Raw genomic sequence first — 22,322 nt, forward strand, 5'->3', positions numbered from 1 at the left:
TGACTGTACAGTTCTATGACTATGTGATACTTCATCACGGTTTAGTGTCTTCAGCCACAACGTCCACGAATTCGCACTTCTTGTCAACGCAATATCACCCCGGCACAGGGTCTTCCCGAACGTCCATGTTGTATTTTACGTCACCACAGGCTTCGTCACTCCCTAGCGGGCGCTCAGCGCTCAGCGGTGTGCCGTCGGCACCTTCTCAGTTCAGGCAGCAAAGTAATCTTTTTGTGGTAAAAAAAGGTTTATTATACATACTCTATGGAGAACAGTACGTTCATGCTATACACAATCGAGACTATCACATTCACCCCTGCATTACGGACGATAAAACAGCTAGATGAAGACCATATCATTCGTTCCTGTTAAGGCACGAATACGTACTACTTAGTAGGATGGGTGAGTGTTTGCTCCTTTGCTTGAATACTGCCATGTGCATGGGCCGTGTCTGACAAAAGGCACCAGAAGAATTCAATGAGCCATATACATGCAGACCGCATTGGGGCCCAGCACGACCAGCAGCTAATCCATAACTCACCAAAGTTATGAGAAGTGAAAATCATGTTTCAGCGCCTGAAGCTATGCTTCAGGTTTGTTCATTCTCTCGCTCAATCCCGGCCCGAGCCACGTCAAATTTTTCACGGCACCCTGCACTGTAGATGATTGATGCATCGACCCTCCATCGCCCTTGCCTTATCTTTGCACGTAAAATGGTCTCCACTTGCTTGTGTTGCAGTGTCCCTGGTCGATGCATTCTTTCTCCCTGTTCTGAGACTCCATATATAACTGCTTCTTCTTCTCTAGGGCCAATCCACCCTGCTGGTCATTGCTGCCAGATATTAAGACATACCTTCCCGACATCCCCTCATCTTCCCAAATTTTCGGTCATGTCCTCGTTCACACCACAGACAGAACTGCCGCTTGAACGGTCTCGTCTTATCGGAATGATTCTGGGAGGTGTGTCCTATGGTGCGTTTGCGGCCCACACACGATGATTCTGGAGTTGACCTCTGTACCATAACAGGCGCGCACCTTCTCCTTACTGTACAAGCGGTGATTGCGCTCATGCAACGTCCTCGACGTGGGCAGAAAATTGCAAACAATCGTCGCATGCTTCTTTGTTACACCCTCCTCACGTTCGCGCTTTCGACAATAAGCTTTGCTTGCAGTGCCAAATTTACGGAGATGATCTGGATGGACCTTCGCAATGCACCTGGTGGTCCTGCTGCGCTGATCGAGAACGCAATGCACTACCGCATCAACTTTGTGGCGATACTCTGGCAAGCACCTTTACTTATCCACCTACACGCAACATTGACGGTCTCATCTAGTGCTTACGTCGCAGAGTGGTTCATGCAAGCACTGCTCGTGAGTCGAATAGTTTGCCGTATGTGCAAGCCTGACCACTGAAATACTCAGCTCTACCGATGTTTTGTGATATGGGATTGGGCGAGATACATGATGATCCCCATGTTTGCCACCTATATTGGCATGATTGGTGCAGTCAAATCATTTACAAAACAGTCGTAGTCGCTGATATCTAGCAGCAGTGGCCATCATCGTCTTGGTCCAGGCGAGTACCGGGACTTCATTTTACACTATCAACATCACACTTGCACACCTCACCTTCCTAGTGGGGAACACCGTGCTTTATACCATTCTCGTGACGACACGTTTGTTCTCCATGCGCAGCCAGATGAAGACGGCGTTGGCTGAATATGATTCTAGCACCTATGATACCATCATCCGCATGGTCATCGAGTCCGCCATGGCATACAGTGTCTTCGTCATCATCTACATAGTTGCATTCTCAGTGCATTCAGACTCTCTCTCCACGGTATGCTTCCTGTCTATTAACCATGTTGAAGTAAGCAGGCAGAAACCTGAATTATTCGTGTCTCTGATACTGGCTTCTTTTGTTTTTAAAAACAGGGCATTACACAGTTGTTCATCATCATACATGTGGCACGGGGGAGAGCAGTCACACATGATTGGTCCACGCGAAATGCTCCAGCAGCACCTACGACTCTAGCATTCGCAGGGATTGCATCGATCTCAGCAGAAGGAACCAACATGGCACAAGCAGCTAGGCCAGAGCAGGACAGTGTCAATCCGTGTTCTGTTTCAGCGAAGTCTGCAGAAGCAAATGTCTAGCGTGCCATACTTGATTTATTCCCTAAGTTTATATAATTGTCTTCGTCTGTATTACAACCTCTTTGTAATTTCATGGTCATTCTCTTGGTTTCAGTTCATTACTACCTCACTATGACATGCGGTAGGTAAATAAAGTACTGTCCAGATACATCATCTTTCACGCGGACCTGAGCAGAGTGATGCAGAGTAGTTCAATCTGCGAAGTGCATAAGCCGTGGGGTGGACCATGTGGTCGCTGGTTCGTGTACCTCCCTCTCGGAAAGGAAACAAGATATGCGTAAATCCGGGAAAGTATCGCGCCGATCGCTGGATGGCCTGGTCTGTCAGAAGTCCGGTCGACGATGATGGTTAGTATGAAAACCCACATATATTCCTTTGGCATAGCCGACTCCTCCTTTCTGGATGCAGAAAAGAAAGGGTAAGTTGGCGTTGGCGAGCATGGGGCAAGCAGAAATAAGATATGCTAACGGCATCTATCGCTTACCCGCAGACTATGATAGTCCTCGTTGCGTGATAGAGCGAAATACTTGCCCAACCCTGAAAGACAAACTCAACGACACCAGAGCTGTCCAAAGGTACCTCTTCGGTAGAGCGTGTCTGTGCCGTTATTTGGTGGATGAGTTCTACAAACGCTGAGGTCAGAAAACAACAGAATCAGACCAGCCCCCTGGCTGGTCATAACGATCCCGTGCAAGGTTTGTATGAACGCAGAAATGGGTGATTCCTGCATAGTACATCGTCCTGCCATTGTCGAGATCGAGAAACGCTTCAGGTACGTCTATGGACATTGTATAAGAGTTGATGGGACAATAGGTATGTTCGCTAACTTACTAGCAACGGCCTCTGCGAAATCCACAACTCGCGTATGCTTGAACTTCGAGCAAGATGATATGGTGCGTGACTATATAAAATGTGGCTGCTCACTATTGCGCCAGCAATCAATATCTTCTGTGGGATACAGAGAATCGTACAATACCATCCTTCAAATAGGGTCCGACATAAATTTGTAGAAAGTGGAGATGGATCGGACCATTTGAAGGGCCGAATAGAGATAGGGACATGCACGTGGCGCTTGGCCTGCACAGCACTGTGAAGCTGTGGAGAGAACAAGACAAGAACAAGAGGATACTTCATGGAATACGCACCTCAGTGGGTGACTCAAACCAACACTTGCACGACACTCTCAACCCCAAAGTAAACATTCGCTATCCCAGCTACCAGCCCCCCCTCTCGTTCTTGCGTGGAGTTGTCCCAAGTGGGACTTTGCCGTGAGTGATACTGTGGTTGAGTAGGAAAAGCTGAAGTGAGGAAAAGATAGGACCACTCACCGGCCTGTATTGGGGAATATCTCCTGGATACATCGTCGTCAAGCTGTCCTGTGAGTCGGGATAGAATTCCCCTGGGTAGGAGCCCTCGTGAACAATCGCTCCAGGTACTTTTATTGACATGCCAAACTCAGGTGAAAGCAGATAGGCCAGTGAAATCACCCACTATTCAGACCTCCAGAAGACAACCCATTCTAAAGCAACGGTCTGCTCTCGCGCATATAGTCCAAGATTCCCTTGATTAAGATCCCCGAGCGCCCATCATGTCTTCTACTGCCGCTAATGTGAAAAAGACGTCAGCAGTAACCCCCTGCAAGACGATACGAGGCCATACTGAGACAGTTACAGGCGTTGCACACCTGCCCGGTGGGCAGCGCATCATCACATGTTCCCACGACAGCTCACTTCGACTATGGGACCTAAAGAGCGGTGCACAGATAGGTAGCGAGTGGCGAGATGAAGGGGATGATGCAGGAATAAATACCATGGCATTGTCTCCGAATGGCAAGACTATTGCCAGCGGAAGCAATGACGGGACAGTGAGGTTGTGGGATGTCGAGACGGAGAAGGTTGTCGTCAAATGGAAAGGACACACTGCTTCTTCTGTGCAGTCAGTGTGCTGGAGTCCAAATGATGAGCGAGTTGTGAGCGGATCATTTGACGGGATGGCAAGAGTGTGGGATGTGGAGAGCAGCAAACCAGTCAAAGGTCTGAATCCAATCAAGACAGGACACAGACATGTGTATGCGGTAAGATACTCACCCGAGGCATCAATGATGGCTACAGGAGGATATGACGAAAGTGGATATAACCAAGAAATACAAATCTGGGACGCGAAGACGGGCGAGCTGCTGTCCACGATCAAACTCGATCAAACAGTTTGGAGCTTATCCTGGACATTGGATGAAAAGAAGCTTGTCGCCGGGTGCGGGAATGGCCCGATTACGATATTCGACACTGCCACATGGCAGCAGATCGCTGTTCTGGAGGGTCACACAGATCTTGTTGAGTCCATCACATTATTTCCCAACGACCGCCTCCTTGCGAGTGCATCCTGGGACGGAACAGTGCGTCTCTGGAATCTTGATACAAACCTCCAAATCGGGCCACCTCTTCAACACACATATGACGTCACTTGTGCGGCCTTTTCCGCTGATGGAAAGCTGCTATCCACTGCAGGTTGGAGCGATGAAAATACGTACTATGTATGGGACATTCAAGCCATTCTCAAAACAGCTGGCCTAGAAGATCTCCTGTCCACACCTGATGTGAGTGCCAACTTGACTCCTATTCGCTATCTCATTGTTAGGCACAAAAATCTGAACTCAAAAAGAAGGTATGTATCATCTTGTGACTTTTCAAGAATGAAGTACGCTAATGTCCTACTCGCCCAAGCTATCAGGTGTACGCTCTGTCTTTTTCTGACTTTGATATTGATCCTGACATTGAAATTCAAGGCTAATGCCACCCGACGTCCACCCATCCATCCAGCCCCATGTCAAGTGCCACCAGGCTTTTTCGATAGCGTGCAAGACAGTGGTCCTGTGTGTTACCACCATTCAACTGCACTACTTGCTCTGATTTTCATATTTTCAGTCCTCCACTACACGCCGTCTCCATCCTGACCCCTCTCTGCATCGCCTCCGCAATGCTTTTGCACTGTCCTGGGGATCACGTCCACGTATGCTCCTCGCTCGCATTACCCAACGCTTCCATCGCTCCAAATCAAATGCCGATGAACATGTCGAACTCCAGCAACGCACAGGACCTAGTACTTCCTCTCGCCCCAGTCCTCCTGTTGTCGAAGTTCCCGCACTAGATGACAAGAAGGTAAGTCTTTGGGGATATGTTCTCAATGGGTGGTATCTCAAGTTTTATGTACAGGCACTATATGTTGCTCTGCCACCGGAACGAACTAGTGACAAGGTGAAACGCATCGACACCTCCAAATGGTGGGTTCGTGTGGTGTTGTTTCTCTGCTGCGTGCCTTCCAGTACCGACCACAGTCCTCATACCGACGGCGCTCAACATCATCCCAGCACATAGACGAGTGTTTTCATCTTAGCATCCTAGTTCTTTTATATTTCTGACCATCATATCGATAACATGTATTTGCGCTTCCTTCTTAGGTGGGCGCTACCTCCAATTGCATATATTGTATCCTATTACTTATACAGCAAAGGATAGCATGATTCTCAACATGAGCTCAGCCATGGCACCAGAAGGTCCTCAAAACTGTCATCCATAAGTACTCGGTACTAAGTACATAAATATGTGGGCTGGAGTCAAGACGCGAACTCTTGGAACTTACGTGACTCCTGGTGCCGACGACGGTTATCGCAGCACACGAGCATTTACTTTACTTTTGTTACGGTTTTTCATGTAATTTTAATTTCATCTCATCGTATTCAAGTATGTACCTTATATCCGACCGCTCGACTATGAGATCTCTCAATAACTTCAATCCAGGAAGGTGGGCAAAAACGACTAGTTTGTGCGGCACGAAACATCAATTCTTCATCGTATACAGAATGTTAGGTGGGAAACTTACAATGCATTGACTCGGACACGAAATAAGAAGTGTTGCCTGTTTTGGGGGTGGCTAGCAGGGGTGCTCAATCCTACAGCAAGTCATTCGCGCAAAGTTCGGTTCCTCATGCAAACTCCGCAAACATGGCCCTAGGAATCGTCGTTGTTATAGATCGCCAGCATAGTCGTAACCCTCCCGGCTGGCTTTCCTTCTTGGCCGTCCGCTGGGCCTGAATCCCAGTCTTGATATAGGCATCAAAGCCTGACTTCGGTCCTGGTGATGTGTGCATATCCTATATCTGTGGCAGGACTTTAGTGAAGTGTTAACCCGCTTCCTTGAAAAAATACCTGTAACACTAGCCCGTCTCAAAGGACATATGCTTGTTTATGCCTCGCTGAGTCGCTGAACGGTGGTGTGTGGTCGAAGCCTCGCATACTAAACTTCAGGTTCCTATGATCCAATTCATGCACGCGCAGCCTTCATGCGCTGATGTAAAACGTTCGTGCATTGTTGAGATTCGAGTTAAGCACTACTTCTGTATGGAAACATACACACCGGTGCACGAGCGCAGGCCTCATGAATCTGTTGCCGATAGGCCGGCGGTCGTGCAGCAAGGAAATATTGTGACTACTATCTTTTGAAGGTCCCACCTGCGCGGTGAATGTCGCAAGAATCAGACATCACAAGCCTAAGTCATGATGGCAGGACAGAGCAGTCACGAAACGGTGGAGATGGGCTGCAATGATAAGCTGGCCCGGGATAGGTTGGATGTGTGGGACAGCCAGACTCGGCTGGAGAACGCTGTCGTCGATGATGCATGATGATGATGAGCAAGGGCAAGGGGCGTGAGAACCCCTGTCAACTTCAGAAGATCTGATCAAGGTAACATTGAAATGACGCTGATATTCCTGCCACAGTGCCAATTGCGTCAGCACCTAGTACTATGCAAAAATTGCACATGTAGCACGACTGCAGAATAAGCACTAACCCTATTATACAACTGTATTCAGTGAATAAGCCTGAGTGAAGAGAAGAAAGTCCAACCGCGGCAGCCTTGAAGAATCTCCTTGTGAACTCGGAGTTTCAATGAACTCTTCTCCTCTCACCACCATCATTGTTATCGTCTCGCTGTGCCAACTCCGATAATAGCTATCTTGCTTTATAACGTACTCCGAGCATGTTCGCAGAGATAGTGCCGTGCCTATTTAGCCAGGGAGGCACCACTGCTGTTTATCTAGCCAGCGCATTGTGACCGATCCTACTACCTTTGCATTGCGCTGGTTGCGCTGACACTGTTGCAGATTACAACAATGAGAGTCGCTTCACATATTTCGAGTCCTTCCTGGCTATACGGTATACTGCCAGTGGTGTCAAATTCTCGAATGAAACATCGATGCTGCGCCCTGGCCGGTCAAACCGGGAGTCCGGGACAAAGTGAGATAAGTGGTTGCTGTACTCGAACGCCAGTGGGAATGAGAATTCTATGTTCACCAATCTGATCACGATTAATTTTTCCATGCAGCGTGCTCCAAACGTACCTGCGATTGTGAGGCCTAGCTAGGCATCACGCGCTCATCCTGTCACAACCCGAGTTCACTGGGCATCACGAGGCAATCTGAATCAACAATGATTCAAATATTCAAGCTCCGACCCTTAACGACACCCCATTCTCAGAGAACTCGCAAATATGAATGCATCATTGACCGTCATCATAACAAATGCATTAATATTGTGAAATCTGGGAAGTACAACAGAGCATAGCATTTATCCAGCAACCACAATATTGTTCGTTCAAATATCCAACATTTAACGTTGATCATCAATTACTTATCTTTAACTGTCCGGCCGACCCGGAAAATATCGTTATGCAGTTTCGGATCTCGTTATCGAGGCTAGCCTTGTGATCACTTATACACGTAGTCCCTATATACATTTTTCTTCTTGTTTAACCCAGATATCGTTAGTCTACAAAAAGATTCCCTTGTCACCCACCTTACTCGCTTTAACTTTTGACGCTTTGACTTTCCACTCACCGTTTGCCTTTGGGATGTCGTCAATGTCTTCTAATAATATTTTGTCTAGCCCAAAGACCGTTGCTGTACGTGTGTTCCCTTGGAATCTCTTCGCTATGCTCTGTACCGACTCATCCGATTTTTAGATCTTAGGATGTCCGTTTAGGTGAGCATTCCAACGTCGACCTGCACTCGTGTGACGACAATCTTACAACACCGGCTATAGCGGTGGTCAGGTCAGTTCTATTCTCAGTAGTCTCTTTTAAATCACGGATTCACACCCTTTTCTCAGCCAAAACCTGGCGTAGACAAAGGTCCTATCCACCTTGTCCAGGCCGGGCTCATTAACCAGGTCGAAGAACTCGGATGGCACGTCGTTTTTGACGGACACCACCAATTTGAGGATGTTTCTCCACCACCTAATAGCATCCAAGTTAATGGCACCAGTGATGCTGTTGTTGATACGGCATTAGACGCATCCATCGCGAGGTTGAGAAGCCCTCTACTCGTTGCACAGGTCTGCAAGAGTGTCGCATCTGCCGTGCAGGCTCATGCAGAGATGGGGCGCCTCCCCGTTACCCTTGGCGGAGACCATTCCTTAGCCATGGGCACTATCTCAGGAACCTTAAGGTGAGCATCTCCGTTTAGGCGAGTTCCTTCTACTGTTGTGACATTCTATCTACAGAGCATATGATCAAGCTTGTGTCATCTGGATAGATGCTCACGCGGATATCAATACGATCTACTCTACCGACACCGGAAACATCCACGGCATGCCTCTTTCCTTTCTCCTCAAGCTCAACCCCCCTGCTCCGTCCCCAGACTCAGTCCTTGCGAAGTTCGACTGGGTTTCTCACCTCCCAGCTGAGCGTCTCGTTTACATTGGTTTGCGGGACGTGGACAAGGGTGAAAAGGAAATTCTGAAGAAACACAACATCAAGGCGTTTAGCATGCACGATGTCGACCGGTAAGTTTGGGATCCGGTGGAGAGAAGGACGCTCACGCTGACTGTGCTTCATCTAGCTATGGGATTGGTAAGGTAGTCGAAATGGCGCTCGACCATGTCAACCCGCAAAGAGACCGTCCTATTCATCTGAGCTTCGATGTCGACGCGCTCGACCCGAGTGTTGCGCCTAGCACGGGGACACCGGTGAGTATTTCAGTATCTTGGCATGTTTGAGTGGGATGAAGTTAGCTGTGCGATCTAAGTGCTTTTGGTGACTTAGTGCGTGCTGAAAAACCTTCTGCTTGTTGAAGATACAAGAATGTGCACAAAAATTATTCTCTATTTATCCTGGCCCTGAAGGGGCGCTTAGAAAACACGCCACATAAATGTATGTTGGCTTGTGCAGAGACTTTGCAGTGCGCACGCCCCTTGGAAACATAGGCGGTTTGATCTGTGACAGGAATGTCCAAGCCTATGACGGGCAGATATTGTATTCCAAAACAAATTAATTTCGAGTCAAATTAAATGTCAAGTCAATGAGCAGAACTGACCGAAATCCTGCAGGTGCGCGGTGGGCTCACCTTCCGTGAAGGACACTACATCTGCGAGGCAATTCATGAGACTGGGTTACTCGTCGCGCTTGACTTGATGGTACGTGTCTTACCTACATCTGTGCTCGCATTGATGTGATCTGACTTGGTCTATCGCACGCAGGAGGTTAACCCCGCACTTGAAGATGCTGAGAGTGTACGCCAGACGGTGACGGTGGGGTGCTCATTGGTCCGTTCTGCTTTGGGTAAGTCGTCCATCTGCTGCCACGTTCACTTTTTGCGCGGTTGTCCGCTGTTCTTAATTGGGGATGCATGATCGCACGTGCACTTTTGGGCATCCACAAGGACTACCTACGGTGTGGATTATCAATGACGCTCATTATCTGTCTGTTACACAGGCGAAACTCTTCTCTGAGTTGCGAGTGTCGTAGACTAATCTCGATGTGACGATGTGATATGATCTGGTGGCAGTGAGTCACATCTGCTTCTTAAACGCACAATGATTAACTGTTCGGCAACAGTGAAGAGAGGTGCTAGATGTAGATTTGATCTCCACGTAGACTAGACTGGCAATCGGAGACCGTGCTTGTTCACGTGCCACATTGTTAGACGTGATATTTCTTATTTGTATCGTTAAGCATGCGAACCCTGTCTGATGTGTTCGTGTTGATAGGTTTTATCAATCAAATTATCGAGTATACAATGTTCGATGTCAATAGCTGCCGGCAGCATCTGGGGAAAACGATGAGTATCCAGCACGAAGAAAATTCAATGAACATGCGCAGCCAAAGACGAAATTAATTCTGAAATTCTGATGCAGCGCGTTGCGTGCAATGTTGTTAAGAAAAATGAGTTGCATGCTTCTCCTAAAATGTTTGGAACTTCGAATCTAACCAATTGAGTTGTCCACAGTCGTACAGGGAAATATCCGGGTGCACTGCGTGTTGTACTATTGTCCGTTGGCGAAATATATGGTCTCTAGAGATATCGACAGTATCGACAAGTCTAATAATCGGTGCCAAGTATGTATACGCGATACAGGAAGCAAGCTACGTATACCCAATGTTAATCGTATCACAACACCCATCTCCCTTCAGCTTGCAACCCGGATGCCCACACGCCCACCCTTTCTGCCAGTCTGGATGGAGACAAGACACACAAGGCGTCATGGCACAAAAGTGCACCGATTGGTCGGACACCACAACATGAACGTCGTTCAAGGAGATAAAATTCTCGTCGGACGCCGCAGCATCAACGTCTTGCAACAAAAATAACCCTCTTCAGTGTCTTTGGACGTTTGTATATCCGCGGACACGCGCCGGCCCTTAGCATCGAACCAGTTTTTTTGAATGTGCGTCCAAATAAAGTCTATGGTTCTCCGACGTACTATTCATGATGCATCGACAGAGTCCGAAGTATCGCAGCCTCTGCTCTGCACCCCTTTCTCCTTGCTCCGTTCAGTTATGCACAACTACACAGGCAGTTGTGTGACGGAAATTCATCTTCTATAAAGTTATCAACAACTTGAAGTATCGTATAGTGTTGATCAGCTATTGCTTGTATGTTGTAAACCATGATCATGTCGAACAGCGAGGATTTGGCCAAAGGACCTTGTCGTAGCATGATGCCGGCCTCCAAATTCCAGTACGCATGCCTTATTCTGTGATACTTCTGCCTCAATGGGGAGTCCCACTGAGTAAGAGCGGGCGCTGCTGCGAACTGTAGAGTCTTATCGTATTCAAGTAAGTCGAGGAGAAACACCGGAAAAGATTATAATTCATATTGTGAACGCGAACATCAAGCATGCGAAGTGATATCCCAAGCACACCGATCAGCACCCTACTCCTCACACTGTGATCCGAGTCAAAGGAGCTCACTAGCCTTTCAGGCTTCAGTGACAAAGACCAACTGTCAGAGAGTTTGACTATCCTCAGCAGTCATCTGGAGTTCAGTGATCTGCCCGTGTGCTGCTACCCCCTGGACTCCCGAGGCGCGCTTAGCTACATGATTGAGCATCGTGGTTTCATACAACTTGTCGGGCCCGAGCAGCAAGAGTTTAATGATGTTCTACGATGGTGATCATGGGGCAAGCAAAAACCGCATCTATGCTTTCCCGGATGATTTGATTATTCATCCGACGGCTGGAAGAAACCGCGTATGCAGGAGATGAATCGGATCATCAAGGATGCAAGGGAAAAACAGGGGCGAGGGGACGCACGTGGCTAAGTCGTGGCACAGGGAGATTCGTTTGTAAAGTGAACGAGGATAACACGGAATGCGCACGTTAGTAGAAGACTTCAACGAACACTTGTGCGACCCTCCCAACCCAAAATTAAACGTCCACCGCAAGTCCGCTGTCTCGACTACCAGCCCTCCCTCCTGATCTTGTGTCGAATAAATCTGTCTAGTTGTTCTAAGTGAAAAGCTTGTTGTACGTTACATTTTGGATGAAAAGGGAGTACGTGCTGAACGGTGTCAAGTATATTCGCGGAGACCTCTTGCAAAATTTTGAGAACTAACTGCGTACAACGTTCCGAAGTCTCTAGCTCTCTCGTGAGGAATGTCTCATGCATGTCGATTGACAACTCATTCAGGAGAATATAGGGTTGTTGATTCACCAACGATCTTGGTGCCTGAAAGACAAGGAGAACCTGCTCGAAGAATCCAACAAGCTGTTCTCGCACGTACATATAGTCCCCATTATCCTTAGCCCCGACCATGTCTTCCACGGCTGCTAGGATCAAAAGGGCGTCAACAATAAAGATACAAAAGATGATGCGAGGGCATACCAAGCTGGTCCGAGGCGTTGCGCACCTGCCCGGCGGGCAGCGTATCATCACATGTTCGAGAGACGGCTCACTTCGACTATGGGACCTAGAGAGCTGTACTCAGATAGGCGAAGAATGGCGAGATGAGGGGGATGAAATAGGGGTATGGAGCATGGCACTGTCACCAAACGGCAGAACCATTGCCAGCAGCTATCTTGATGGGACAGTAAGGTTGTGGGATGTTGAGACAAGGAAGGTCATCACGAAATGGAAAGAGCCCAGTGGAGACGTCAACTCGGTATGCTGGAGTCCAGATGGTGTACAGGTTGTGGTCGGATCCGCGGATGGGACAGCAAGAGTGTGGAATGTCGAGAGCGGCAAACCATTGATAGTCCAGGGTTTGAATCCAATCCAAACAGGACACGAGTCGGTATACGTGGTGAGTTACTCACCCAAAGCAACAAAGATTGCAACAGGAGGGTACAGCGAAGATGGAATCGAGATCCGGGATGCAAAAACTGGCAAGCTGCTCTCAATAATCAAACACGAATATGCGGTTTGGAGCTTGGCCTGGACGTCGGATGAAAATAAGCTTATATCCGGTTCGGGGAATGGCTCGCTTAGGATATTCGACACTGCCACATGGCACCAGATCGCCGTTCTGGACGGCCACAACCAGGTTGTTGAGGCCATCACTTTATTTCGCAATGACCGTCTCCTCGCGAGTACATCTTGGGACAAAACGGCACGTCTCTGGAATTTGGACACTAACCTCTCTATCGGTCTACCCCTCAAGCACGAAAAGGATGTCGAGTTTGCAGCCTTTTCTGCTGATGGAAAGATGCTATCCACAGCTTGCGCTGATGAAAACGCGTACGTGTGGAACATTCACGCCATCCTCAAAGCCTCTGGCCTAGAAAACCTCCTGTCCATCCCTGTGAGTACCAACTTAACTCCTACTCGCCATCTCATTTGCGTTGGCTCTTAGGCACAACAATCTGGACTCAAAAAGAAGGTATGTATCGTCATCTCAAGGCTTTTCAAGAATGCATCATATGCTTACGTCCTGCTTGTAGAAGTCGTTCTCAAATGTACTAGTATGTCTTGCCGTTCTCGACCTTAACATTGATCGTAACATTACTATTCTAGGCTAATGCTACGCAACATCCAGCTCCCCTTCAACTTCCAGGATTGCTCGATGACTTGCAAGACTGTGATCATGTATGTCACCGCCATCTCAATTTACCGATTCACGTACTAACTCACATGCCCAGTTCCCCACTAGCAACAGTCTTCATCCCCTTCCCTTTGTACATCGCCGACGCAGTGCTTTTGCACCCTTCCGGGAGTCGCGTCCACGTACGCTCCAAGTCCGCCTTCCCCCACTTTTCCACCCCTCACAGCCCGACGTTGAAGACCCAATCGAACTCCAACAACGCTCAGGGCTCAGTACTTCCTCTAGTCGCACTCGTGTTGTCGAAGTTGCTGCGCAACAAGACAACCAGGTATGTTTTTACGGCGGGTTGACAATGGCTGGTATCTGAAGATTTTTGTACAGGTGTTGCACGTTGCACGGCCGCCAGAACGAGCTAGTGACAAGGAGAAACGCATCAAAAACCTTACATGGTGGAATCGTTTTATCCTGATCCTCTTTTGTGCGTCTCACTCTCCCGTTGATGGTTCAAGTTCATAGTGAGTAGCACATGGGCAATAATTTTCACCGCATTTTTGTTACTTTGTTTTCTTGTCTTGTAGTATATCTTTCGCTATCTCACCAATGACATCGGTTGACATCTCGCATCCTAACTTGTGCGTTAAGAAATGGCGCCACGTGTTGGATATTTTTCCTGCGCTGGACTCGGTTATGCATGGATGCTTCTCAAAAGAAAACAAGACTACCTACTTGCCCGTTCGCTCGAACGTGCTACCACATCCGAGTACCCTGCATGCCACTAAACCTCCTGCAGATTTCCCTTGTCAATACGAGGTTCGCTTGTTTCCAACACAGTTAGAATCAGGTCATTCTGTGTGTACCCACGACGTCGCCTTGCGCTTGGGGGTCGTGTCCGTCGACCAAACTTCTGAAATCGTTCGCAATCTCATGCACAGGAACTCCCCATTCAACTGTCCTCACTCTTTCCGCACTCTCGACTCCACATCGATGAAGCAACCGAACCTCAGCGATTCTAAACGCCCCTGGGGTCACATCCACTGGCAGATGCACTAGTCAGTTGTTCTCACTCTTCCGCTCTCCACCCAATGTTCATGAAGTAATCGGACTTCAGTAATGACCAAGGTAAACTACCCCCTCCAACAGCAATCCTCGCATTTTCAAAGTTGGTGCACAACAAGTCCTGTGCGTTACCTCCGTCTTAATTTGCCTCCCTTGTCCTGACTTCTGCATTGTTAGTCATCCACTACCAGCCGTTTCCATCGTGATCGCTTTCTACATCGCTGCCGTAGTGTTTTTGCACCATCCTGGGGATCACCTCCACGTGCGTTCCTCGCTCGCCTTCCCCACTTATTCTACCATTCCCCACCCGACACTAATGAACAAGTCGAACCTCAGCAACGCCCAGGACTCAGTACTTCCTCCCGTCGCAGTCCTCCTGTTGTCGATGTTCCTGCACTAGATGATAAAAAGGTGCGTCTTTTTGGAGATATGACATCAATGGTTGGTGTCTCAAGTTTTATCTACAGGCACTGTATGTTACTTGGTGGCCGGAACCAGCTAGCCACAGGGCAAAACGCGTCGAGAACCACAAATGGTGGGCTCGTGTTGTGCTGTTCCTCTGTTGTGTGTCTCCGTCCACAGAAGACGGCCACTGATTGTCTTAGAACATGCCAGACAATTTCATTCATCTCTATATCCTCCTTTTGTCATCACTCATTGTCCTTCTGATTTCATTAATAACAATCATTGTCGCCTCGCTTTCTAAGCTGTCTGTGGAGTAATAGGTCGATTTTCACGCCACTTGGCGAGGACTGTCTAGCCTGGAGGAGCTCAGTATGACGTGAACTTACAGATCTATCCAGTACATTTCACACATGTGCTTCACTTATCCCCCGAGCGCTATACTCACTTATAGGTGGATGCTTCTCTGTACAAACACACTGCAAAGCACCAGCCCTCCCTCAAATTTAACTTTTCAATACGGGGATTCGCTCGTTTCATTTTCATCAAGTTGGATTTTTAGATGTGAGGTGGGAAAAGATTGCCAATCTAGGCTCCCTGAGAAGGGGGCCGAGGAACGAGGCCTCTGCCGCAAGGTGGGCAATAGATTTTAGTCTACGACTAGTAGTGTACTAGGCAGACCACCCCTATGCACGCGTGCTGCAGTCCGCCTTCTCCTAAGATAGGGCGCTGCTACAACGGGAGGGAGGGGCTAGTAGAGCGGAGGGCAGTGGTTTCGATCCTGCGAAAGATCTCGTCAGGGGGCTTGAACGCTGCCCCGACCGCTCGTACTTCTAGTTCTACGTAGGTGCTCTTCCTTTTAAGCTATTTTGACTGGAGTAAATGGTCCGTGCCCTGCGATTAGGGCAGGCTGCGATAGCCGTTTAACGGACTCATGACCAGCCTTAAACAAACGAAGGTTTAACTATGTGGGATACATGTACTGGGAGAGTGCGATTCTTGCAGTCTAGGCCTTAAGCCCTACGACCCAAACACATACGACTGGTCAATGCTACTTTCGTTGACATGACCAGATTTGAACGAGTCCATATAGGTAACTACGTTTAGTCATAGATAGTATTCTCGTATCACTGTATACGGCTTTAGTTTCCATGGCCAAAATGGCTGGCACATTCGAGTTGGTTGTAGTTAACAGCTGGACGCTAGTGTGTTTGCAATAAAAATGAGGTTGTAGAAAATAAAACAGCGAAATGACTCACTGTTGCGACGTGCCGCTCAGTCGACTACGGCTGGCAGACCGAAGGTCCATTACTCTAAGGTGCGCAGGTGAGTCATGTGGTTGCACAGCGACCTGCTCACACTCATGCCAGGTGCACAAACGAAGCCTGAACAGCAATCTCCAGTTGTGCTGCAGGATCCCCCCAAATTGCTACATGCACTAACAGACATAGATGCTGTCAAAGCAGCGACAATGGCGAGGAAGGAGAAATGCATTTCTGTGCAAAGGTGATATGAAATCTTCTGAGGGGGATCTCAAATGATATCTCTGAGGATGGAGGAACACTGTAGGACGATGACCAGGTTTTATATGCTGCATACACTCAGTATGGGCACGATTCTGAACAATTTGGCAGAATTGTTATTGCTATCAGATGGCAGAAATTTAGGCAGAACCTACAGGAGCACGTTGAATTGATTACGACCAACTGTATACTGCATGGTCGGGTATGAAAAACCGGCGAGATACATGTTGTTTATTTATGTCGATGAATAAAAAAAAAGATACTGTCAATGTCGTGTACAAGGACCCGGAACAAGGAGTGAGTGAGAGAAAAATGATATGAAATATCGACCGAGTAATGCATGTCGGAAGTATTGACGAGAATGAGCATCAACTTCTCGACTTTGTCGCTGCGCCGCGGCTGGCAGGGTCACTGCGGGTTCAAATTATGAAGCGATGAATGAGAGATCGGGATGAGAAACCGGGATTCGAGTTCTGTGGTTAAGAAAAGAGATGTTACATAAGACTCTGCACTTGTGAGAACGCGAAGAACAGGAAGTTATGTAAATGAGTGCCTACTAAGTACTATAGTAGATGTCCTAGAGTTCAACCAAGTACGATCCATCTTCCGTCATGTGTATTAACAATTTTAAGGTGATCATCTTCGTCAAATCTGGTGCAGGAGCCGTCGAACTGGACAAGCTCTTAGTTTCATGTAATTTCCCCAATCATTCCTTGTCGGAGATTCTTTGCCGGCATTGTAATGGTCACGTGTTACGATGCCCCGCAAAGTCATTGTGATCTGAATTACGATGCTTTAGGCGGAGTCTCAATATCATCCTGATTCAGATTATGACTCGTACGATGACTTATGCCTAAGGCCTAAGGCCTAATAGCCTGGACGTGCATCAACCCACCCAACAATTCTGGCTCTGTACATCGCTTCGTTTCCGATTCTTTGTGCTGTTTTCATCTATACTCTTTATTTTAAACGACATCCTTGATTCAATTGTCTTGTTTCATTCGGCTTGAATCTGAATCGCCTGTACACCAAATCGCATACCCACAACTTCCGTTCGTCTGAATCAATTCTCTCCTGCTATCTATCTGTGAGTCTATAGTCAGTCTGAACGAGACTCTTTCCCATCCAAAACTTATCGCATTTGCGCTCAACAGTTTTGCCAAGTATCTTATATTACACTCGAACGAAACATATCCTTGATCATCGTCTGTTTTGTCTTTAACAGTTGATTTTTGGTATGTACTCCATTACTAACAGCCTTTCACTTTAATAATCTACTGAACCATCAGCTTGTTCGTCGCTTGTTTGCTACTTGATATCAATGCCTAAGTCAAAGCAACGGGCATCAGAACTCGCGACATGTGATCGATGTGGGGCGAATGTTCGTGCGCGCGGGTTAGGATCGCATTCAAAGTCTTGTGCAAAGAAAGAAAAGGAACGGCTGGAGGACGAGGAGTTTGCTGATATAGTTCGGAAGGCCAAGAAGAAAGGTGAGTGCTCAAATCAGTCGTCTTTCAATCATGCACTCAATAGATAGTTGATATCTGCCATACAGAACTTCGAAGGCAGCGACGCGAGATTCGCAATAATCTACAACGTTTGGAGGATGCGCAATCATCTATTGCAGGTGGGCCCTTATGTTTCAATGATAGTACTATGTTTCTAATTGTTCTCATCGCAATACAGTGAGCGCTACTGCGATCTGGGCAGATCCAGATCCAGATGTTGGTATGTTCAATTTAATTAGATTGATTATGTACTGAGACTGTCAATATCAGAGATGCAAGGGTCATCGCCTCGACAATACCCACCAGTGGACCATGACGCAGCCTTACCTGACTTTCACGAGGCCGATTTTGCTCCCAACGAGCCCGATCCTGGTTCCAATGAGCCTGATCCTGGTCCCAACAAGCCCAATCCTGAGCTCGATGATATTAAAGTCGAGTATCATCCTCACAGCCAAATTTCTTCCACTGTACATCACTTCTCTGAGTTCACCCGCAGCTGCATGACAGAACATACTGTGCCTCGTAACAATACACCTTGGGAACCCTTCCGCACGCGGCTAGACTTCGAAATAGCAGAGATTGCACTTGAAGCTGCGATGACGAAGGATCAAACCAATCGCCTTCTGGATCTCGTGCACCGATCTGCTAGCGGCAATGATAAGTTCACGCTGCAAAATCACGATGAGGTTCGCTCCCTATGGAACCTTGCTTCGCAACGTTATACCAGAGTGAGTATTGTCTCATGTACTAATACTAACATGATAATAAACTGATTATCAGTGCGCAGTTTCAGAATGATACAGTGTCTGTTCCATTTGACAGTGAGGTGCACGAATTCGAGATGCATTACCGCCCTCTCTGGGATTGGGGACTCGATTTATTGCGAGACAAATATCTCGCGCCTCATTTCGTATTCGATGCTCAACGTCTCTCGAAATTCGACGGAGAGAGGTTTGTACGTTTCATTGACGAACCATGGACTGCTGATGCATTTTGGAATGCACAAGTATGTTTCAAATCTTGTTTTATTGTTGTTTTAAATTAATAGTACAATGTCAAACCGTTGTAACTGTACTAGTCCCAGCTTCCCTCAGATGCGAAACCACTGGCATACATTCTTTATGCCGACAAGAGTAAACTATCGTCATTTGGGACCCAAAAGGGCTACCCAATTATTGCGCGTATTGCCAACCTACCTGTTCACATTCGCAACAACAATACTGCCTTGGGAGGTGGTCGCGTCGTCGGTTGGCTGCCCATTGTCAGTTGCATTGACAAGCTTGTTGGGTTAGTATTAGTATTGCTAACTGCCGTATTGATTTAGATTGTCAAGAATCAGGAACATGCGAAAAAGAAGAACTACGTCGACTTCAAAAATGCTGTCTGGCACACGTCATTTTACCAGCTTCTTGCCTCAGTTGCGCAGCACTCGAATACGGGTTATTGGTTTGAGTGTGGAGATGGAATCCAACGTCGTCTCTGGCCTGTTATTTTGATCTTAAGCGCTGATTATGAAGAACAGTAAGTACCACATGCATTTACTATTGTGAGGCTTATGTATAAATTGTAGATGTATCATGGCGTTGATCCGTGGACTTAAGGGAAAATTCCCGTGTCCAGTTTGCTTGGTTCCGCAAGACGAGCAGTCCGTTCTTGCTACCCACGAGTTTCGCACACGCCACCAATCTGAAGATGTACTTCGCACTGCAAGATTGAAGCCTTCTGAGAAGGAAAAAGAGGCTCATCTCAAGGCTTTCTCGCTCCGAAATGTTGAGGTATGCAGTTCCTGCTGTGATATCTATCAAATACTGATGTAATTCAATTGTTAGAATGTCTTTTCGAGAGTTCGTCACGTCGACGTTCATCGTGCACTTTCTTTCGACCGCCTTCACACAAATGAGGAAGGGTTATGGGGCGATCATTTGTGGAAGGAAGTTAAGTTTTGGATTTCAGACCTCGGGCGCGATGCAGCTGTCAAACTCGACAAAAAGTATGTATTGTGATTACCATGATACATTGTTGCTACTTCTGACTCAGCGTCCTACTAGTTTTGATGGACTTCCGCGATGGCCTGATTTAACACATTTTTCGTCTGTCGTCGCAGTGGATTTCACTGATGGTACTGTTCTCGGGGATCTGTCAAAGGTTCATGTGCACATTATAAGCGGTTTTCGGCACTAACACAAACTTACTATTTAGATGATTGTCTTTGCCGCACAGGATATATTTACTTCGTCCCGCTGTAAACTGGGACACTTACTCCTTCGCTGCATTCACCACTACATCGAGTTTGATATCTATGCCTCGTTAGAAGTGCATACAGAGCATACAATCGCAGCTGGGAGGTTGGCAGTGCAAAAGTTCTCAGAGATAATGGCCGTAAGTCACTGTATTGTTCTGGTTTTCGATGATGATCAGCTGACACATCACTAGGAATATATTGCCCAATCACAGCCTGAAACCCTCAAAAATTGGAACTTTCCAAAGAAACATTTGGTCTCTCACATATTCGACGATATCATATCGAAAGGTGCGACACGTAACTACAGTACCAAACCAAATGAAAAAATGCACGGCTCGTTGCGAAAAATATATCTTCAACGTACAAATTTCAAGAACGTCGCTTCTCAGGTTTGTTACTTGTAACTATTTGTCATGCAGATTCAGACTTGTTTTATTGTTACAGATTCTGCACTATGATGAATGGCTTCTGACCTCAACATCTATGCGCACTGAACTCGATGAACTTGACGAGTACTACAAACGAAACACTTGCGACCCAGAGACTCATGAAGCGCTGGACTTGGATGACACTGGGGAACCCGAATCTACTACTATCCATGCTCATTTAGGTTCGAGGCAAGGCAACCACTCGTTTTCCGATATCATGCTCTCGCACGGAACTGACAGGGCCTTCACCAACTTTCGGATGAAGCTAAATGGCTTCTTAAATGGCTTTCTACCACAGCACAATATTCCATTGCCGGATGGAAAGTGTATTCACCTGCGCACAGAAGATATGGTATGCTAATTTACTTCTCATTCAATTCATTATACTAATACACTACTATTAGATAACAGTGTTTCATTTCTTGCGTGTCAACTACGAATCAATAGTCAACTGGCGCCTGCACTGAGATTTACTTCGGTGCAACCCGAAGTTCTATGGATTGCCAAGGTATGACTGCGTCATCGTGAAGACTGCCGACAAACCATTTTTCGCTCGCCTCGTGTACATGTTCAGCTGCTTGATTGGCAACACTGATTTCCCTCTCGCGCTGATTCATCCTTATGATGTTGGTATCGCCAGTAGTCGTCGAAGGCGAGATAATGACATGGGACTGTGGCGTGTGCGAGCCAAACCTCGCATATCCTCTGAAATCATCTCTGTCCAATCGATCATTCGGGGTGCTGCTCTCGCAAATGATCCGGAAACAGACGGAGATTACTTTGTAATTCACACTGTAGATACTGACATGTTTCTTCGAGTCAAGGCTCTACAAGATCAACCAAGCACTTGATCCACTACCGCTTTAATACTGGCTTGAGAGCCGCAAATTTGCTCCTGTAAGTAAGCCAGGTCCTGCCACATCCCTTTGAGAGCGACACTTCACACTGTCCCATATGCCCAGGAACTGACGAGACCATTACCTATTTGACTGCCCACAGTACAGATGCAAACGTCACATATTCGCAAGCACCGTCCGACAAAATGCAACATCCATCACGCACATACTCACATCCAAGAAAGTCACACCTCATCTTAACCACTTCGTAAATAGCACCGGCCGCTTCAAACCTACATTTGGTGAGCTGTAAACTTTGTATAAGAAAATATACTAACAAAACATATAGATATACCATACACCACTCCGTGACATAATCCCCATCATCATACTCTTCGTCGAAAGCGTTTTCTCTAGTCCGCTGTCGCATTATGGTGCGCGAGTCTTAGTGCCATGATGGAAAGCTCGGGCAACCGAACAACTACCATGTTGATGTCTAGGCGGTGTTAAGGGTATCTTGGAGCACACGCTCTTCAAAGGAACTTATTTCCCAACTTTGGTGGACCATCAACTGTGCTAACGTCTATGTCGGTTTCCAGGTCCAGCCTGCTCTGATGGGCCTTTCCATGCACGGCAATTACAAACAGCCTTTCGTCAAACATTCTTCATTTTACATATGTAAGTGACCTCATTATTTCTGAATCGTAAGACTTTATCCGTCCACGTGTTGATGTGTAGATTTGAAACGTGTACTATCACACATCGACCTGCAACATGTTGCGATGATTATTATGTACGTCCTCATCGCGTGTAAATTACTGTTCAATTTAACTTTGTTGGTCGCAGCCTCATGGCCTCAAC

The 22,322-nt window shown here is 47.2% G+C and overlaps 6 protein-coding genes across 6 annotated transcripts; 5 read left to right on the plus strand and 1 right to left on the minus strand.

Annotated features, from left to right (window-relative positions):
- Window positions 1–890: 890 nt before the first annotated feature.
- Window positions 891–2,043, plus strand: HD556DRAFT_1215913 (uncharacterized protein; the record flags this gene model as incomplete). The annotated part of the gene is made up of 5 exons (XM_041296682.1): window positions 891–972; window positions 1,028–1,371; window positions 1,423–1,501; window positions 1,551–1,870; window positions 1,936–2,043. Coding segments are annotated over 5 exons (933 nt in total), but the record flags the coding sequence as incomplete, so codon positions are not given.
- An 843-nt stretch (window positions 2,044–2,886) lies between these two features.
- On the minus strand, window positions 2,887–3,490 carry HD556DRAFT_615137 (uncharacterized protein). The gene has a single exon (XM_041311094.1). The coding sequence runs from the start codon at window positions 3,289–3,291 to the stop codon at window positions 2,980–2,982; it is 312 nt and encodes a 103-aa protein (XP_041166202.1). The 5' UTR covers window positions 3,292–3,490; the 3' UTR covers window positions 2,887–2,979.
- A 1,214-nt stretch (window positions 3,491–4,704) lies between these two features.
- HD556DRAFT_1533283 (uncharacterized protein) lies at window positions 4,705–5,858 on the plus strand. The gene is made up of 5 exons (XM_041309543.1): window positions 4,705–4,886; window positions 4,940–5,026; window positions 5,079–5,312; window positions 5,367–5,611; window positions 5,665–5,858. Exons 1-4 carry the CDS (start codon window positions 4,860–4,862, stop codon window positions 5,526–5,528), a joined length of 510 nt encoding a protein of 169 aa, XP_041166203.1. The 5' UTR covers window positions 4,705–4,859; the 3' UTR covers window positions 5,529–5,611; window positions 5,665–5,858.
- Window positions 5,859–7,771: 1,913 nt separating this feature from the next.
- HD556DRAFT_614647 (Ureohydrolase) lies at window positions 7,772–10,161 on the plus strand. Its single transcript, XM_041311093.1, has 11 exons — window positions 7,772–7,797; window positions 7,884–8,110; window positions 8,171–8,190; window positions 8,251–8,260; window positions 8,317–8,654; window positions 8,710–8,991; window positions 9,048–9,174; window positions 9,535–9,621; window positions 9,685–9,766; window positions 9,920–9,991; window positions 10,043–10,161. The coding sequence occupies exons 2-10, from the start codon at window positions 8,060–8,062 to the stop codon at window positions 9,934–9,936; spliced, it is 1,014 nt and encodes a 337-aa protein (XP_041166204.1). The 5' UTR covers window positions 7,772–7,797; window positions 7,884–8,059; the 3' UTR covers window positions 9,937–9,991; window positions 10,043–10,161.
- Window positions 10,162–12,239: 2,078 nt separating this feature from the next.
- HD556DRAFT_1523808 (WD40-repeat-containing domain protein) lies at window positions 12,240–15,118 on the plus strand (the record flags this gene model as incomplete). Its single annotated transcript, XM_041309223.1, has 9 exons — window positions 12,240–13,226; window positions 13,278–13,304; window positions 13,366–13,386; window positions 13,439–13,510; window positions 13,564–13,794; window positions 13,848–13,981; window positions 14,045–14,276; window positions 14,700–14,933; window positions 14,990–15,118. The coding sequence occupies 9 exons, from the start codon at window positions 12,240–12,242 to the stop codon at window positions 15,116–15,118; spliced, it is 2,067 nt and encodes a 688-aa protein (XP_041166205.1).
- A 2,759-nt stretch (window positions 15,119–17,877) lies between these two features.
- On the plus strand, window positions 17,878–21,586 carry HD556DRAFT_1330688 (uncharacterized protein). The gene is made up of 15 exons (XM_041301731.1): window positions 17,878–17,937; window positions 18,003–18,074; window positions 18,134–18,175; window positions 18,226–18,683; window positions 18,743–18,961; window positions 19,034–19,216; window positions 19,280–19,476; window positions 19,526–19,730; window positions 19,785–19,945; window positions 20,004–20,100; window positions 20,155–20,334; window positions 20,389–20,586; window positions 20,642–20,977; window positions 21,030–21,071; window positions 21,117–21,586. Exons 4-15 carry the CDS (start codon window positions 18,228–18,230, stop codon window positions 21,474–21,476), a joined length of 2,634 nt encoding a protein of 877 aa, XP_041166206.1. The 5' UTR covers window positions 17,878–17,937; window positions 18,003–18,074; window positions 18,134–18,175; window positions 18,226–18,227; the 3' UTR covers window positions 21,477–21,586.
- The last annotated feature ends 736 nt before the right edge of the window (window positions 21,587–22,322 follow it).

The sequence above is a fragment of the Suillus plorans genome, assembly GCF_016647745.1.
Source record: "Suillus plorans strain S12 chromosome Unknown HD556scaffold_4, whole genome shotgun sequence".
NCBI lineage: Eukaryota > Fungi > Basidiomycota > Agaricomycetes > Boletales > Suillaceae > Suillus > Suillus plorans.

Coding starts and splice junctions, on each gene's coding strand:
- HD556DRAFT_1533283 (XM_041309543.1), top strand. CDS start 4,860: ATGTCCTACTCGCCCAAGCTATCAGGT. Junction 4,887..4,939: donor ACTCGCCCAAGCTATCAGGT/GTACGCTCTGTC, acceptor TTGAAATTCAAG/GCTAATGCCACCCGACGTCC. Junction 5,027..5,078: donor GCGTGCAAGACAGTGGTCCT/GTGTGTTACCAC, acceptor TCATATTTTCAG/TCCTCCACTACACGCCGTCT.
- HD556DRAFT_615137 (XM_041311094.1), bottom strand. CDS start 3,291: ATGAAGTATCCTCTTGTTCTTGTCTTGTTCTCTCCACAGCTTCACAGT.
- HD556DRAFT_614647 (XM_041311093.1), top strand. CDS start 8,060: ATGTCGTCAATGTCTTCTAATAATATTTTGTCTAGCCCAAAGACCGTT. Junction 8,111..8,170: donor CTAGCCCAAAGACCGTTGCT/GTACGTGTGTTC, acceptor TCCGATTTTTAG/ATCTTAGGATGTCCGTTTAG. Junction 8,655..8,709: donor ACTATCTCAGGAACCTTAAG/GTGAGCATCTCC, acceptor TTCTATCTACAG/AGCATATGATCAAGCTTGTG.
- HD556DRAFT_1330688 (XM_041301731.1), top strand. CDS start 18,228: ATGCAAGGGTCATCGCCTCGACAATACCCACCAGTGGACCATGACGCA. Junction 18,962..19,033: donor ATGCATTTTGGAATGCACAA/GTATGTTTCAAA, acceptor TAACTGTACTAG/TCCCAGCTTCCCTCAGATGC. Junction 19,731..19,784: donor TCTCGCTCCGAAATGTTGAG/GTATGCAGTTCC, acceptor TTCAATTGTTAG/AATGTCTTTTCGAGAGTTCG.